The sequence below is a fragment of the Amphiura filiformis genome, chromosome 6, assembly GCF_039555335.1.
Source record: "Amphiura filiformis chromosome 6, Afil_fr2py, whole genome shotgun sequence".
Taxonomy (NCBI): Eukaryota; Metazoa; Echinodermata; class Ophiuroidea; order Amphilepidida; family Amphiuridae; genus Amphiura; species Amphiura filiformis.
Window position 1 is genome coordinate 72,807,098 of NC_092633.1, and position 15,470 is coordinate 72,822,567.

The 15,470-nt window shown below is 35.3% G+C and overlaps 1 protein-coding gene across 3 annotated transcripts in view; it reads left to right on the plus strand.

Moving 5' to 3' along the window:
• Positions 1 to 15,470, plus strand: part of LOC140155994 (mediator of RNA polymerase II transcription subunit 12-like protein) — a 112,153-nt gene that overhangs the window by 43,391 nt on the left and 53,292 nt on the right. For all 3 annotated transcript variants that reach the window (XM_072179049.1, XM_072179051.1, XM_072179050.1), the window contains exon 34: positions 6,835 to 6,947. In XM_072179049.1, coding sequence (XP_072035150.1) covers positions 6,835 to 6,947 — 113 coding nt within the window. The remainder of the gene's footprint in view (positions 1 to 6,834; positions 6,948 to 15,470) is intronic.

Genomic DNA, 15,470 nt, shown 5'->3' on the forward strand with positions numbered 1-15,470 from the left:
AAATCCTTTTTGTCACCTTTAAATGACAATTCTACTTGAGAATATGTTGAATATCCTAGTGGAGAGATCACATTACAAGGAATACAAATGGGATTCATTTCGTTGAAACATTTTCCATTTATATTAAATTGCTTTCACTCGAGGGCAATACTGACACTCTGGTCTATGCCTATTTCCATGTGCAAATTGTATTGACCATGTGGTTGCTACTTCCCACATAGGGACTTGTAACCCTTTGTATCTGGTCATTTGGTGTGCATACAACATAAATGCAGATTGGTAAAACTGTTACATAACTGATGCATTTTTATGTAATTGTTTGTAAAATCAAGACGAAAATTTGAATTTGATTACGTATAAACATTTCTGATTTTAAATTAATTAATTTAAGTAATTATAACTAGGTTGATGAAATAATTTGAATTTAAAACACTGTTGCAAGTTTAGTATTACTTTCTTGAGATGATATTTGGTAATGTCCCGTGTCAGTTACCACTCTCATACCAATGTTTTTTGTTTGATGTATGTTGTAATATATTATTTCTTACTTGAAACTTGGTTGAACTCTGTTGGGATTAACATTTAAATTAAGATTTTAAAAATTTACACTAAACTATCTAATATGATACAAGAATGAAGTGTTATTTCATCAGAAGTAACACCAGGGCAACGAACAGATATGCACTGATGTGTATCAATATGGTGTGTCAATGGCATGCGTGGTATCTGATTCCAATGCACTTTCCTATACTCTGCTGTGTTGATAGCCATTCAAAGATGACGAAAAGTGTTTGGTGAAGGCTAAATATTCAGATACAACTAGTCAAATGGAATTGGATGTTTTGTAATCACCTAAAGCTAAATCCACATTACTACATTATCAGTTGGTATACTCTCGGTTGGGGTTCTTCTATCTGTTGCACTTACCCATTTCCTATGTCTGTCATAGGGGACACCCTCGCAAAATCCCTGTTGGTTTGTAAAATGGTCAAAGCTGAAGGGTGGTTAGTTTTTTTTGGTCATACACCGGTCAAAAATTTAAATGCTCCAATATCAACAAAACTGGTCTCGAATTGCTCGTCATGTAAAATCAAGTGAAAATAAGGAAAGTTACCACCATCTAGAATGCTCTGTTACCTAGGAAACATTACAAAATAAGTTGTGGTCAATAGGCTGCAATAGTGGTTGACCATTGCCGGATTTTGTCATTAATGAAGCATGATAGACAGTGCAAACTGTAGTAATAGTACTTGTGCTTTTACTATGTGAAGTTTACACTTGTGTAGACATCTCATGGTCAAAGTGTACTACATCAAATCCACATTGATCTGAATTTCTGTCTGAATTTCTGTCTGAATTTCCTACCACATTGACGTAGTGTTAGTATCCAGACTATTATAAGAGAGCTGCAATGTTGCTTTTGTATCTCAGCTGAAATTCATGCGACAAATACATTCCATTACACAATGTTGTACTAAAAGTTATGTGTAGGTGTACATATCGAATGTAGTTATATATACAGTTAGCTGTCAAATAATAAATCTCTGGTTCTGGTTTCCTGAATGATACCCCAACTCAAATCTCAAATAAAAATATTCGTTAGTTCCTGCTTTCCAACCAACTCTTATTTCCAGCTGCCAAATCAGAATATTTTATAGCTCTGATCTGTTGTGAATATAGAGCTTCCCGCCAGTTCCATTGATAAAGTGTGTAAAATTGAGATATCAGTGGTACATATTTTTGCAGTAGTTGATTTCATTTTGTCTTCGGTATGCTAAATGGCACCATTTTGAACAAACCTGTTGTAACAATGTTGATTGGTGTGTAGTGACAGTGAAAGCAAAATGATTGGATAGATGGTAACTGAATAGTGAAAGATTGCCAACAATTAAAACATTATGTGGCAGGAAGATGGTATTTTATTTTCGTAATAAAACATTTAGATGAATACATTTTGCTCTCCGTAGCTTTGTTGAAACTGGAAGCCCCAGGGCCCTTTTTTTAAACACAATTGGACTCTACATATTTGCATGTCAAATAATTTTGTATTTGAATCCAAAACTGTTCGGTATTGAGAGTGAGCTCCACAGTGTCAGGTACAGTTGCATTTGTTGGAAATAGGTTGTTGAACCTCAGAGATAGGGTAACATTTATTATTGGCGTAAAAGGTTCTGTGATACAGAAGTACTTTCTCTTAAGGTAATAACAAGGCAATTTCTGGGGGCAAATTTCCAATTAATCAATTAATACCGAGTCGTAGAGTTAATTGAATACAAGTAAATGAAAGCAACGTGAGTATCTTCTTTGAGCTTTTAGGTCTTGCAATTTCCTATTGAGACACAAAAGACTATTGCTTTAAAAAATGTGTACTATTTTCACATCATCTCAAACAAAGAAGAGAATTATATATCACATGTTGCATTATGACTCATTCCAACACACCTGGGAACATGTCAAAATGTTTAGTTTTTGAGACTTTAAAGTAGCTGCATAGATAATACATTGCAAGGGGGAAAGAAATCAGAATTTCTAAAATGTTGAACCTTTGCCTGTACATTTGAAATGTTTTATGGAATTTGTTGTCAATCGAAGTGTGTGTGCAACCAAACCATCTCACCCACCTTTTACAAGCCTGACACACCCATTGAATTTCATTGACTTTTAAGTGAAAGTGTACTTGCACATTTTACTGTCCATTCTGAATGTAAGATCCAAATTCTAGTAACAGAGGAATGGTGATAGTGAATGGGAATCAATTTCCTGGAAGTCACACGTGTGGAATTATAATGCCCATACTACATTTAGTAAATATATTATAAAAATACCAAAAAAAAAGATGTTTGTGGGGAATAGTGTAGTTTGTAATTGACAGGTCTCTGAATGTCCCTTTAAATGTTATCTCAAATTGTATAACATTTACAGTATGTTATTCAAGATGCATTTAATTAATTTTAACTTGAAGTCAAATTTTTATGAGATCTCAGTTTACGTAACCTGAAAAATGGACAAGAATATTTGATGGAAAAGCTTGAATTTTCCTGGAAAAGTGGCTTGCTCTGTCTGATCTCATCGCATACATATTGAAAAAAGATCAATTTGGATTAGGTGTTAACAAATTGTTTGCTGTAACCCAACTAACTGGGGGAAATACCCTGCCTAACATTATTTCAAGAAAACATATCTCCCAACTTCTACGACAGGTTCATTTTTTTTGTTGTCAACTCACATGGCTCATTGAGCAGCAATTACATAATCTTTGTTGTGTGCCTGGCAATGCCAGCCGCTGCCGGTTTCCTCATTTTCGATCGAGCATTCAACTTCACTCACTTTTAAAGGTAGATATATATAGAAAATAAATTAATTTTCTGATGGAAGAACAAGCCTTATGTTGCGTGCCTCAAGGGGCTTCCTAGCTGTGTTCATCTGTCATTATCCAGTAAAGAATGAAACAAATGATACGCAAAAATAAATTAAAAATGCTTTAAAGGTTGCAGATCTTCGACTGTCAGTTGAAGGGGAAATTAAATGCTTTCATAAGGCAAGCAATCTCATCTATTGTGACAAATTTAGTTACATCAAATTCACAGTATTGTTTCTTTCTTCGTTGAAGTAGAAGTAGCTAATGTGATTGCTTTTTGTGCTAAGGTTGCCTGGTTGTCAAATACTTGATTTGATATTCGTGTGATATGAAAGACTTGGGTGTTCCACCAATGATATTTGTTATTGAAAGAACTGATACATTTCTAGGAGCTCTTGTGTGATTCTGACCCAACTTCTTTCTTCACTCCAATGTATACTAGTAGTGGCTTGGTTCAAGGCTTTGATAACTTGCCTCATATAAAGATGTGTAACCCAATCGTCAGCCTCATCTCCCCACTTTTTCTTATCAAATTTTGGCATCAGAAGAAAGCTCATATTTCTCTCATTATTCCAGTGAAATTTCAGGCCTAAAATATATTCAGTTGAGATGTTATGAACGAAAAAGTGATGGCCTCATCCCCAATTGTGGTATACCACACATGCCGTTATATTGGCCATTGTGAAACACAATTTTACTTCAAATATCAAAACAGCAATTTACCTCAAAACTTGGTACTTGGATTATTTTGGTACAGACCTTATTGTGAGGTACAAAACGCAATACAAATAAATCTGACCACCTACCTTTAAATAACAGAACTTTACCGAATCGATTCTGTTTTCAAGAAAAGGACAGTGTTGAGCCAATCAAAGTCCAAAATAGGGAGCTATCAATCAAATTAAGAATTGAACTAAAGGAGTTGAAAAATATATTAAACTTAGGTGTAATATATTCTATTTTTATCCCCCTGGCTTAAGCCATGAAGGGTGATCTTGCGTTAGTGTATTTCTTCTTTGTTTGCGTGTTTATCTGTATGGATGTGTGTTTCATTCTCAATATCTGATGATCCATATGGGGTACATTATAACATTGTAAGGTGTTGCAGGGCCCACAGTAGCTGTATGGACCATCCCATTATGCATTACAGTGGATTTGTTTGCACTGTATCAAATGTATACAAAAATAAGTACAAAAGTCTAAGTACCCCTTAGGGAAGTGAAGGTTGAAATGAGGGATTTTGTATACAACTGAACATTTCCTCATTTTCAATGGCACATGTATAGTTCTATAAGTTTTTTGAAATATGTTTTTTTCTTTCCTTTTTTTGTTTTGTTATTATATTTTTTTGAACCATCAAATCCGGTTCAAGCCCCAGGGTCCAGCATTGTGGTGTGAGATCCACCCTTCACTTTTCAGGTGGGATTTGCAACTTTTATTTGCTATATTTTTCACAAATTGATATCCAGGCTTCATCATCAAACTATCAAAATATTCATATATTCAATGATCAAGCATTGACAAGTTAAATGTTTTGAAAAAAATCAAGATTTAAATTTGAATTTTAAAATGCTTGTAAAGTGTACACTTGAAAGTGCAAGCATTAGTTTGAAAATGTCAGGGCCGTGCGTTGCAATTAGTAGTTATTTGTATTCAAACTTGAGGAACTTCTGTCAAATTAAGTTGGCACCCAGCTTGCAAATAAATACATTGGTATTAAACAGGTTGTTATTATTTGCGGTCATTGATCTGCATGGAGTTGTTTTGTAATTAGTTTGAATTGTAATTAGGTAATACCTGCTAATACAATTGAATGAATTCTATCCATCTGTAGCATTAATGTGTAAAATTGAATGCAGTAAGTAGCAATATCGAGCCACTTACCTGTCAAAAGGATGAATTCATCTGATATGCTAAAAAAAGTCTAAATTATTATTCTTTTCTTGTCAAATTGAGTTTATGATTTGACAGAAGTGAACAAGCTGTTAAGTCAAAAACTCTGGGGCACTTTACATGGAATAATGAATCCGCATCAATCTGGACTTGCATAGTGGTTGTTTACATCTAGCGCTAATTTCTGGCAATAACAGAAGCAACAGTACATTAAACATGTTACACAACACATAATGGCACTTGCATGTTGCATAACAAGACATGTAAATATCTGAATGAGAGAATGTAACATTTTATACACATTCCAAATAGAGTGTAGTATTGTATTACCTCTAGACATCAATCGGGGGGGGGGGGTAGTGTCCTCCAACTTTTTGTCAAAATTACCCTTGTTATTATAAACCACTTTTTGACAAGTCAGACCAAATGGCCCCCCACTTTTCACGACTGATTGATACCACTACAGGCGCCATTTAGTACGCAATTTAGAACGGAATTCAAAGCATACATTTATGCGCATTAATGCAGATCTTCACTCCTGTGTAGAGTGCCACTTTGTTATTAGGGAGACAAGTAATGTCTTTAAGGCCATATCTATATTTGTCACCCTATGTGTCAATCTAAACCTTGGGGTAATTTGTATCAGGTTCATTGACCCATGGAAGCTGTGTTAATTGCATTACAACCTTATATATTTCAGTCAAGGGTGTCAAATAAAACAGAAATTTGATTTGTAAAAATTAAACCATTTAAAAAATAGTGTCAAGTGGGACTTTCTAATTAATGAGGGTGTTATAACTGGATTATTACAATGCAATGGATCCATGTTGTTTTTTCTTTTCATTTTTTGTGTGTGGTTTTATGATGGAATACTACTGTTAGTTAGTTAACCTTGCTTGTTCACATAATATGGGAAAATATTGACGTTCTGATACTGTATTTTCATCTTCATGGAATATGACGTCAGACTAGTTTCAGTATTTTGTGAGAACAAGCAGGGGGTATTGATTTTTAAGTTAGTGACGAGACGAAAACATGAATTCATTATCTTCTAACTTGTTGGTAAATTTTGATGAAGAATTTTGGTTTGAAAATCTTCCTGAAGAGTGGTCCACTGTCTACCTAACATTTAAAACAGTAATGTGCAACCATGCTGCTTGTGAAGTTCTGGTGTACATGTATCTTATGATACTGCACATGTAACATTAAGAATACGAGCACATGTAAGGAATATAATTAATACAGAGATTATCTAAGTGGTGTTTGACCAGTGAAATTACAGAGTTCATGTTCATTGAAGGGTAAATTATAGTGCAAGATGGTATTTCAATTGACAAAAGACTTTTCTTTCTTCATGCTCAGACTTCTTCTGGACAACATCATCATGCTTAAATCATTGCACATAAAATTTAAAAACAAGGGAGAAGGAGGAATGATAGCAATTGCCCTAAAAAGAACTATGCATGATGTATTCTTTAGGGAATGGTTTGTGATGTTAGTAGTTTTTGTGTGCGCTTTGACATCCTTGATTCTATGATGATAATTACTGACAATTTCTGTTTGTTACCATCTTTTCCCCATAGCTGGTCCATCACGTGGCATTCCAGAACAGAGACCAATGGCAGGCAATTCTAAAGTGGCGCTACGTAATTTGCTGAACACCAAACAGCATCCTGGACAAGTGCATCCCATGCAGGTATGATAACTAACTAGTGTACATATCACCCAATTGTTGTATGTCAGTTTGTGTGTATGATGATGATTATTTCAACTCGCAAATTGGAGTACATGTATATTGCTCAAACGTGTGGCAAAATGAAAGTTCAGTAAATAAAGAAGAACTGTGTGCCACATGGACATTGTCCATGTTTCATGACAGTTCCATTGAACAATCACGGGACAGTCACATTGGGGTGCATGCATAAGAAACAAGATTTGGGGTTTGGTGGCTCAAGTCCCCCTGGTTTTATGCCCAAAACATGACAAATTGGCCTGTTTGGGGCACATTTGAGCCACTCAGCCCCAGGCGTTGAAGGATTCTGAGCATGCCCATCTGTTTTTACTTCAAGAAAAGATAAAGTTTCTTAGTGAAACTTCTGTGCCATCTGAAGGAACCAACATGCAGAATTATGATGAGGGTTCCTACCATCTTTGTATGCAGTTTCCAACCTATTTTGTATTTATAAGCAATTAGAGTTGTTCTTTTAAGGCAATAAATTCCGCCATATCTAAAGGTTTGCTTTAATATTGTAACAATTGTTACACACACAAAATAAGTAATTTGTAAGTTTGATGTAGTGGCAGATAAGGAAGGATTGAGACTGCTGAACTGAGCAGCATTATGTAATAAGAAATGAAGGGCACAGAAGGTACCTGCTTCCAGTAATAACCTTGTTATAAAACTTAAACCTTGCTCTATAAAATTAGGAATTCTTCCGCTGAGAAATTCTTAATTATATACTAATAGCCTATATAGTGAAACCTTATCTTGGTTTCTAAAGAGAAGTATTTATACATAACCAAAGTCACGCTTTTTGGTTAATAATATTCAAAACTGTGAATATTAAAGCAAAAGATTATACCAATCATATCGGTGTTTTTGTAAAGTTCGGTGGCTCTGAAAAGAGCCGTTCATTCTGGTTCGAAAACCTTTTTCTGTCTCTTTTATAGAAACTTTAGTATTATGGTTAAAAATCTATTTCAACCTTATTTATGGTAAAACTGTGAGTCCTTTCATGGAATCGAGTTTGATATCAAGTCCAGACTAGGACCTGATACCGATTGATGAAAACCGGACTTGGTTTTAATCTTGAGTGTGGCGACTACGAGTCCTTTACTGGACTCTAACCTTGAAATAAATGTCAAGCTTGTTAGATATCAAGTCCAGACTAGGACCTGATACCGAATGATGAAACCAGACTAGGTTTCAATCTTGAGGATGGTGACTGTGAGTCCTCTCCTGGACTCTGAATTTGATGACGAGTCCTGACTAGGACCCGAAACAGAATCTTTATTATGTAATAAGAATTGTTAGCTTACACAACCATGCCTGCACACGAGACCTGAGTAACTTATTATTTTGTTCATTTTGTAAGCTCAATCTTGTTGAGATTTTAACTACTTATCGTCAAATGCAATTTACGTTCAACTAATAGGCATATGAAGTGACAGTCACAAGGATATTGTTTTTGTGGAAGTTCATGTGTAAATATAGAGAGAGAGATGCATATATATTTTAAATTACCAAATTTGGTAGAGCTATTATAAACTTGTAGAATATATTAAACACACATGTTATTGGATTTTGCAACACTGTGTTTCACACTGTTTCACACATTTTGCGATCATCAGGCCAAGTGTAGATACACAACATCCAATGACAGAATTTACCAATGTTTTTTCTTATAGTATGAATAGAATTTGATTTCCTTGTATATAGAGAGATGAGGTATTAGGATTTGGCCCCATTCTAAAGGTAAATGTAAAAGCTCTGTCAGTTTCTCTTCCTAGCAAAAGTGTTACCAAAATTAAAATTGGTAGGAATAGCTTAAACCTGAAGGATAAGTCAATAAATATTGGGGCTGAAGACCTCCAAGAGAATACTGGATGAAAGCGTCCTCTCGGTAAGCAATTTCAAGTTTGTGAGAAATAAGAAAAGTTAAACAAGTCAATAAAATTGCCATTTCATTTCATTTGAAAAAATTGGCAAAACGGAAGAAATGAAGCTCCATTCAGATACAAGTGTCTGTATGGACTAAACATGAGCCAAATAAGACATTCACCCTTATTATCTGTATCACTTGCACCATTCTCTTCATAAAAATTGAAACATTTTGGAATATTTTTTGATTTACTGAGTGAGTGATAATGCCTTAAATTTCCCAGGCTGCAATTTTATAATATATTGAATAATGTATTCTAATACTGATACTGATAGGAATAAGTACTTTGGTGGTAATGATACACAGTTAATGGCACTGAGGAATTGATTATGGAAAGTCCAGGAAGCTTATGTAAGTTATGACAAAGATTAACATTATGAATAAGGTTTTCTATGAATTCACTTTCCTACATGCTAATGTAATACTGTTTGTGTTACACTTGTTACTGTAATAATAATATTATATGGATGCTTTCTGTTTTATTGGGCTATATCAGTTGAAATCCATACACCCCGTATGAAAGACATGACCATTATCTCTCACACAAGGAGTGTAAATTTCAAATGGAGTCACACATTCAGGAAACCCCATTTGAAATTCATACTCGCTGTGTGGGAGATTAAGGCAGGTCTTCCAAAAGGTGTATGGATTTCAAATAACATAGCCCAGTAAATGCTGAGATATGTATATTGCATTGAAGTGAAGATTATTTCCCCACTCCGACAAAAAGAAAGTAAATTATTAAAAAGTATTCCCCTGCTAATCACTGAAATAAAACTTAGGGTTTGTATGCATACATGCATGCATGCATGCATGTCTGTCTGATTTTGGTTAACATACAATTTTGAAAATAAGGAGTTAGGGAAATATTTGATTTTCTCACCTAGTGGCTGGGACCATGAATAGTTGTGATGGAAACCTTTGTTAAAGGATATAACAGAAGGAAAGCCTAATGAAAGATGCACCTATTTGTCATAGAGGAGCTTATGTGCATGATTATTGCCTGTACTCTGCTTTATTGCATTACACTACAGAAGCATATAATTCACAGTAGTGCACACCCTTGCATGCAACAATGAACAGTATCATCACTTGGTTGGGTATACTTGTTCCTTCCTTTCTATATTTCATTTATTGTCAAGTAGGTTGCTAATTTCAACCAGGAGGTAGTGAAATGAAATAATTCTTATTCAAATTCTTAATATTCAAATCACATGATTTCAAAATCTGAATGTGAATCCAAGTCCTGGTGAACAAGTTTCAATATGATGACTGCAGTGCAGCTTTGGCAACATTGTTAGTATTGTAGCCACTCTTTGCATTGAGGATGTTTGTCCGGATGTTTAGGTATTGATAACTAGCATCAAGCCTCATCATGCTCTGACACATTGCCTGTTTTTCAAATGGATAGTGTGATAGCAGTAGAAAGCTTATTCCATTCACTCAGCAAGTGATTTATTAGGCTTGAAATGTTTTGTTTGCATTATATGGCTGTAAGTGTGGCTAAGCATTGGTTAATTGCATCTATTAACACACAATGCTTTATTTATCTGTTTACCCCGTTCCTCTCACACACTCTTGGGAAAGCTAATTAGTCGAATAGCGCCCATCTAAATTCAATATTACTTGACTGCAATATGGAAAAAGAATTGTTATTGCGCACTGAAGTTTATTTGCTCCAGGGTAGTGCTCCCACGTATTGTTGACGTGTTGCTTAGTCAAGGAGTCAATGCCATTCTTGAAGTAGCTTGTTGCTTTCTTGGAAGTCTATATTCCACACATAAGTGACTTTTAGTACAAAAGAGTTTCTTTTTACCTTATCTTTACCTCTCATCTTGTTGGTTCTCAGGTTATGTCCCCTCAGGCTTTCCATTAGGTTATCTGCCTCAGGTATCCCATTAATGCTTCCATCTTCTTACCATATCAAAGAAGATGTGGGACTGAACACCTGTCAAGTAATACTGAAGAATTGGATGAGAACTCTCAATCTTCTATATGCCAATGTAAGGAGTTTCAGCCTCTCTAATCATGTAGCATATAGCTGTATACATTGTAATTTGTATGGTATATCTTGGGGGTTTGATAACAGTTTTCATGTGCTTGACTAGACCTTACTTAACTTGTAAGAATCACAATGTGATTAACCCTAACGCCCTAAGGGCTTTTCGTGACGGGAAGGGAAAGAAGGAAAGAATAAAGAGAGAAAAGAAGGAAAGAAGTTGTTTGCTCTGGGTGGGATTGAACCCGAGGCCCCTCGCATGCCAAGCACTCGGTCGGCGACACTTTGCCACGGGTCTTGGGCTTCGCTGGCCAGCGAAACCGTGCCTACATATCACTTAGGGCGATTGCGTCATCACACCACGTGGGATGCATGCACGAAAAGCGCATATATCAAGTAGTATTTTGTAGTATTCAGGGCTGTTAGGGTTAAGGAAGCCTATACTGAGTTTCGATAGTGGTAACCTAACCCTAACGCCCTAAGGGCTTTTCGTGACGGAAGGGAAAGAAGGAAAGAATAAAGAGAGAAAAGAAGGAAAGAAGTTGTTTGCTCTGGGTGGGATTGAACCCGAGACCCTCGCATGCCAAGCACTCGGTCGGCGACACTTTGCCACGGGTCTTGGGCTTCGCTGGCCAACAAAACCGTGCCTACATATCACTTAGGGCGATTGCGTCATCACACCACGTGGGATGCATGCACGAACAGCGCATATATCAAGTAGTATTTTGTAGTATTCAGGCGGGTTAGGGTTAATGCAATGTTAAAATAAATGTAATTGTACATCTAATTTTTCCAGTTCAATGGTTCATCTTGTTGTGTTTATATAGTTGCTCCTCAATTTGTGCTCCTCTTCATCACCTCTTTCTAAATCGGCTTATTTTTATTTATCCATGATGACGCTGTTTCTAAAAAGTTCATACCTATCTTACAAGTCATCACTTAATTGGGCTATTCCATTTGAAATCCACACACCCCCTGTGGAAGATTTTGGAATTCCAACCAAAATCATCAGTTTGAGTTGTCGACATTCCAACTGGAATTGAGGTCAGATTTCATCTGAAATAGTACGGCAAGGGTGTGGAAGATTTTGGAATTCCAACCAAAATCAACAGTTTGAGTCATTCCAGATCTGGAATTGAAGTCGACATTTCAACTGGAATTGAGGTCAAAATGCAAATCTTCCACAGGGTATCCACTGAAAGTTAAATAAAGTTAAATTTCCCACTCAAAAACATCTAAATAGTACCAAAATCAACAGGTTGAGTCGTCAATATTCCAACTGGAATTGAGGTCAAAGTACAAATCTTCCACAGGGTAATTCAAAAACATGTATATTTCAACCCAAAAACATGTAAATTTCCAACTGGAATTGAAGATTGACTCTGAAAAGGGTGTGGAAGATTTTGGAAATCCAACCAAAATCATCAATTTGAGTCTTCCAGATTTTCATTATATGAAAAGTGCATGTTTGGAATTCCAGCATTTCATAGTACCTTAGTATTGGTATAAAATCACTATACCTGATCTTATTATTTGCTAGTAATCATGGTTTCAAACCATCAAATGCTGGATCTAATGAGATTGCATGCTCCCAGTCCCCGCACTCTGTGTATCCATGGGTAGTTGTGAAATTTGGAAACCCAGACCTGAAACTTTTCAGTTACTTTTGTTGCTCAAATTCATAAATTAAAAAAAAATTTCAGCCTAATTTGAGTTATTTTATCACCAATTTGACGCTGTCTTTCAGGTTTTTTTGTTTGAGCATTTAGCTCTGAAAACCTGAGGGGGGGGGGGTCAATCCCATTGTAGCATGTACACCATCCACGATAATCAACTTTTAAAAAGCACCCTAAATAAGGATTTAACCCTTGCCTAAAACGTTACCATAAACAGGTAACACGCACCTGTTTTTTCACACCCTAAACAGGGATTTTATTCCTTGCATCAAATTTCATTTCCGCATATTAGCAATTGCAATTTTGCTACCCTTTTTTCCAAACTTTCATGCTTTTACACCCTAAACACGATACGTGCATAATTTTAATAATTTGTCATAACATTTGTATTATATCGTGAATTTCAAAAAATTAAAATTATTTGATATCAGAAAGACATATTCTTCGTATTCAGAATGCAATTCGATATGTCTGATGTGCTCTCATGTCCCACAAAAAATACTGTAGAAACGCTCATTCCAGATCCCTTAAACAAAAGTTTATGGTACAAATTTGTGCGACGTGCCTAATATTTGCCATATTAAAGCTATATAAAATTGTGTGAAATATGGTTTGTGCAAAAATAGAATAGGCGGCATGAAGGCTCTTTTATGCTAAAAAGCTACATAGATGTCAACTTGATGCATGGGGGAGGATTGTCAATACCCCCTTATCAAAATTTTTATTGAATTATATAAAAACGAAGCTAAACTATTATAAATGATGTCAAGAAGTGGTAAATTTTTTGACTTTTGTTTCACTATGTCTTGAATGAAACTTCGAAGGAACTACTAGACATAATTAAGTAAAGACAAGAAATTTGCCATTTCTTGACTAAACTGTTATACAAAACTTATTGTTGCTGCATAGTGTCAAACAAGCTTCATTTTAATATGAGTAACAGTTTTAAAGAGTTAAACTTAGGCCTACACCTAATTATAATGTTCTAATGTTGGTTACGGTTCGCTATCTCTAAGGTTCGCTATCTCTAAGGTTCGTTATCACTAATTACGAAAAAGGTCCGCTATACCTAAGGTTCGATATCACTAATTTGAAAAAGGTTCGGTATTTCTAAGGTTCGATATCACTAATTTTAAATAAGGTTCGCTATCTCTAATTTTAAATAAGGTCCGCTATCACTAATTTATTGAAGGTTCGCTATCTCTAAGGTTAGCTATCACTAATTTAAAATAAGGTCCGCTATTCGCTATAGCGGTCCTTATTTAAAATTAGAGATAGCGGACCTTATTTGAAATTAGGGATAGCGGACCTTATTTAAAATTAGAGATAGTGGACCTTATTTAAGATTAGTGATAACGAACTTTAGGTATAGCGAACCTTAATCGAAATTAGTGATAACGAACCTTAGAGATAGCGAACCTTAATGAATTAGGGATAGCGAACCTTTAACAAAATTAGTAATAGCGAACCTTAGGTATAGCGGACCTTTATTGGAATTAGTGATAACTTGAACCTTAGAGATAGCGAACCTTCAATAAATTAGTGATAGCGGACCTTATTCAAAATTAGTAGCGAACCTTATTTTAAATTAGTGATAGCGAACCTTATTTAAGATTAGTGATATCGAACCTTAGAACTAGCGAACCTTATTCTAAATTAGTGATATCGAACCTTAGAAGTAGCGGACCTTTTTTTAGGTATAGCGAACCTTTTTCTCTATTAGAGATAGCGGATTCTGATCTCCATAGACTTTACACGTTAGTGATAGCGAACCTTAGAGATAGCGAACCTTAGAGATAGCGGACCTTAGAGATAGCGGGATGTCACCCTAATGTTTTGGCCTAAATTATTTTTTGGTATAATATTGTAAATATTTAAGTCAACAGATACAATCACTACAGTTTATTGCAAAAGAAAAAAAAAAATAGTGAAATTGAATAGAGACTATATTAAACAAAAACAATCCATTTTTTTTTAAATATATTTTTTTGCCATTTTAATGTGATCTAAAAATATAAAGCTGTGGAAATTTAGTGAAAAGGGGAGAATGTGGGACATGAATGCAGGGCCTTCAAGTCAGTGGCATAGATTTGTATTTGACATGGTGGGGGGGCTGGGGTTGGAAAACAATTCTTCAAGTGTGAAACTAAACCTACCCACAGAATAAAGTTATGGTACAAATTTGCACGAAGCACCTAATATTTGCCATATTGAAGCTAAATTGTGTGAAATATGGTTTATACAAAAATAGAATAAATAGGCATAAAGGCTATTTTTAGGCCAAAAAGCCGCATACAGATATCAACATGATGCATGGGGAGGATTGTATAGATCATACCCTCTTATCAAAATATTGGGGAATTATACATGTACTGAAGCTAAAATATTATAAATGATGAAAATGAATTTGTTTTCACCCTTGACACCAAATCTTTTTGTTGACCCGGCGTGGAGCAATTTTTTAAAATATTTTTTAGTCTGAGGTGGAGGTGTGGAGCTAATTTATTTTCCCCCTCAGATAGCGAGATAATTTATTTTTCTTCAAAGAACTTTTCCGAGAAACCACAATATCATAATATTGAAAGTTACACATAATGCTAAATAAAAATTCCTTTAAAAAAGGAATGTGGCGCCCAATGTGAGCTGGACGGGATATGGTGAATTCCATGGTGATTAGATTTGGTATTATAATGATTTTTTAGGGAAGAGTAGAAGATGATCAAATCTGAGAGAAATGCTTCATGGAATGAAGCTTTAAATTATCAATTCTTGATTATGTGGGGTGGGAGTTCTGTTTTGGGGGCCTATTGTAGTGAGGATATTGCTTTGGATATTGAATATTGTTGAATTTCGTTATGCAGGGCCTAGGGTATATGATGGAT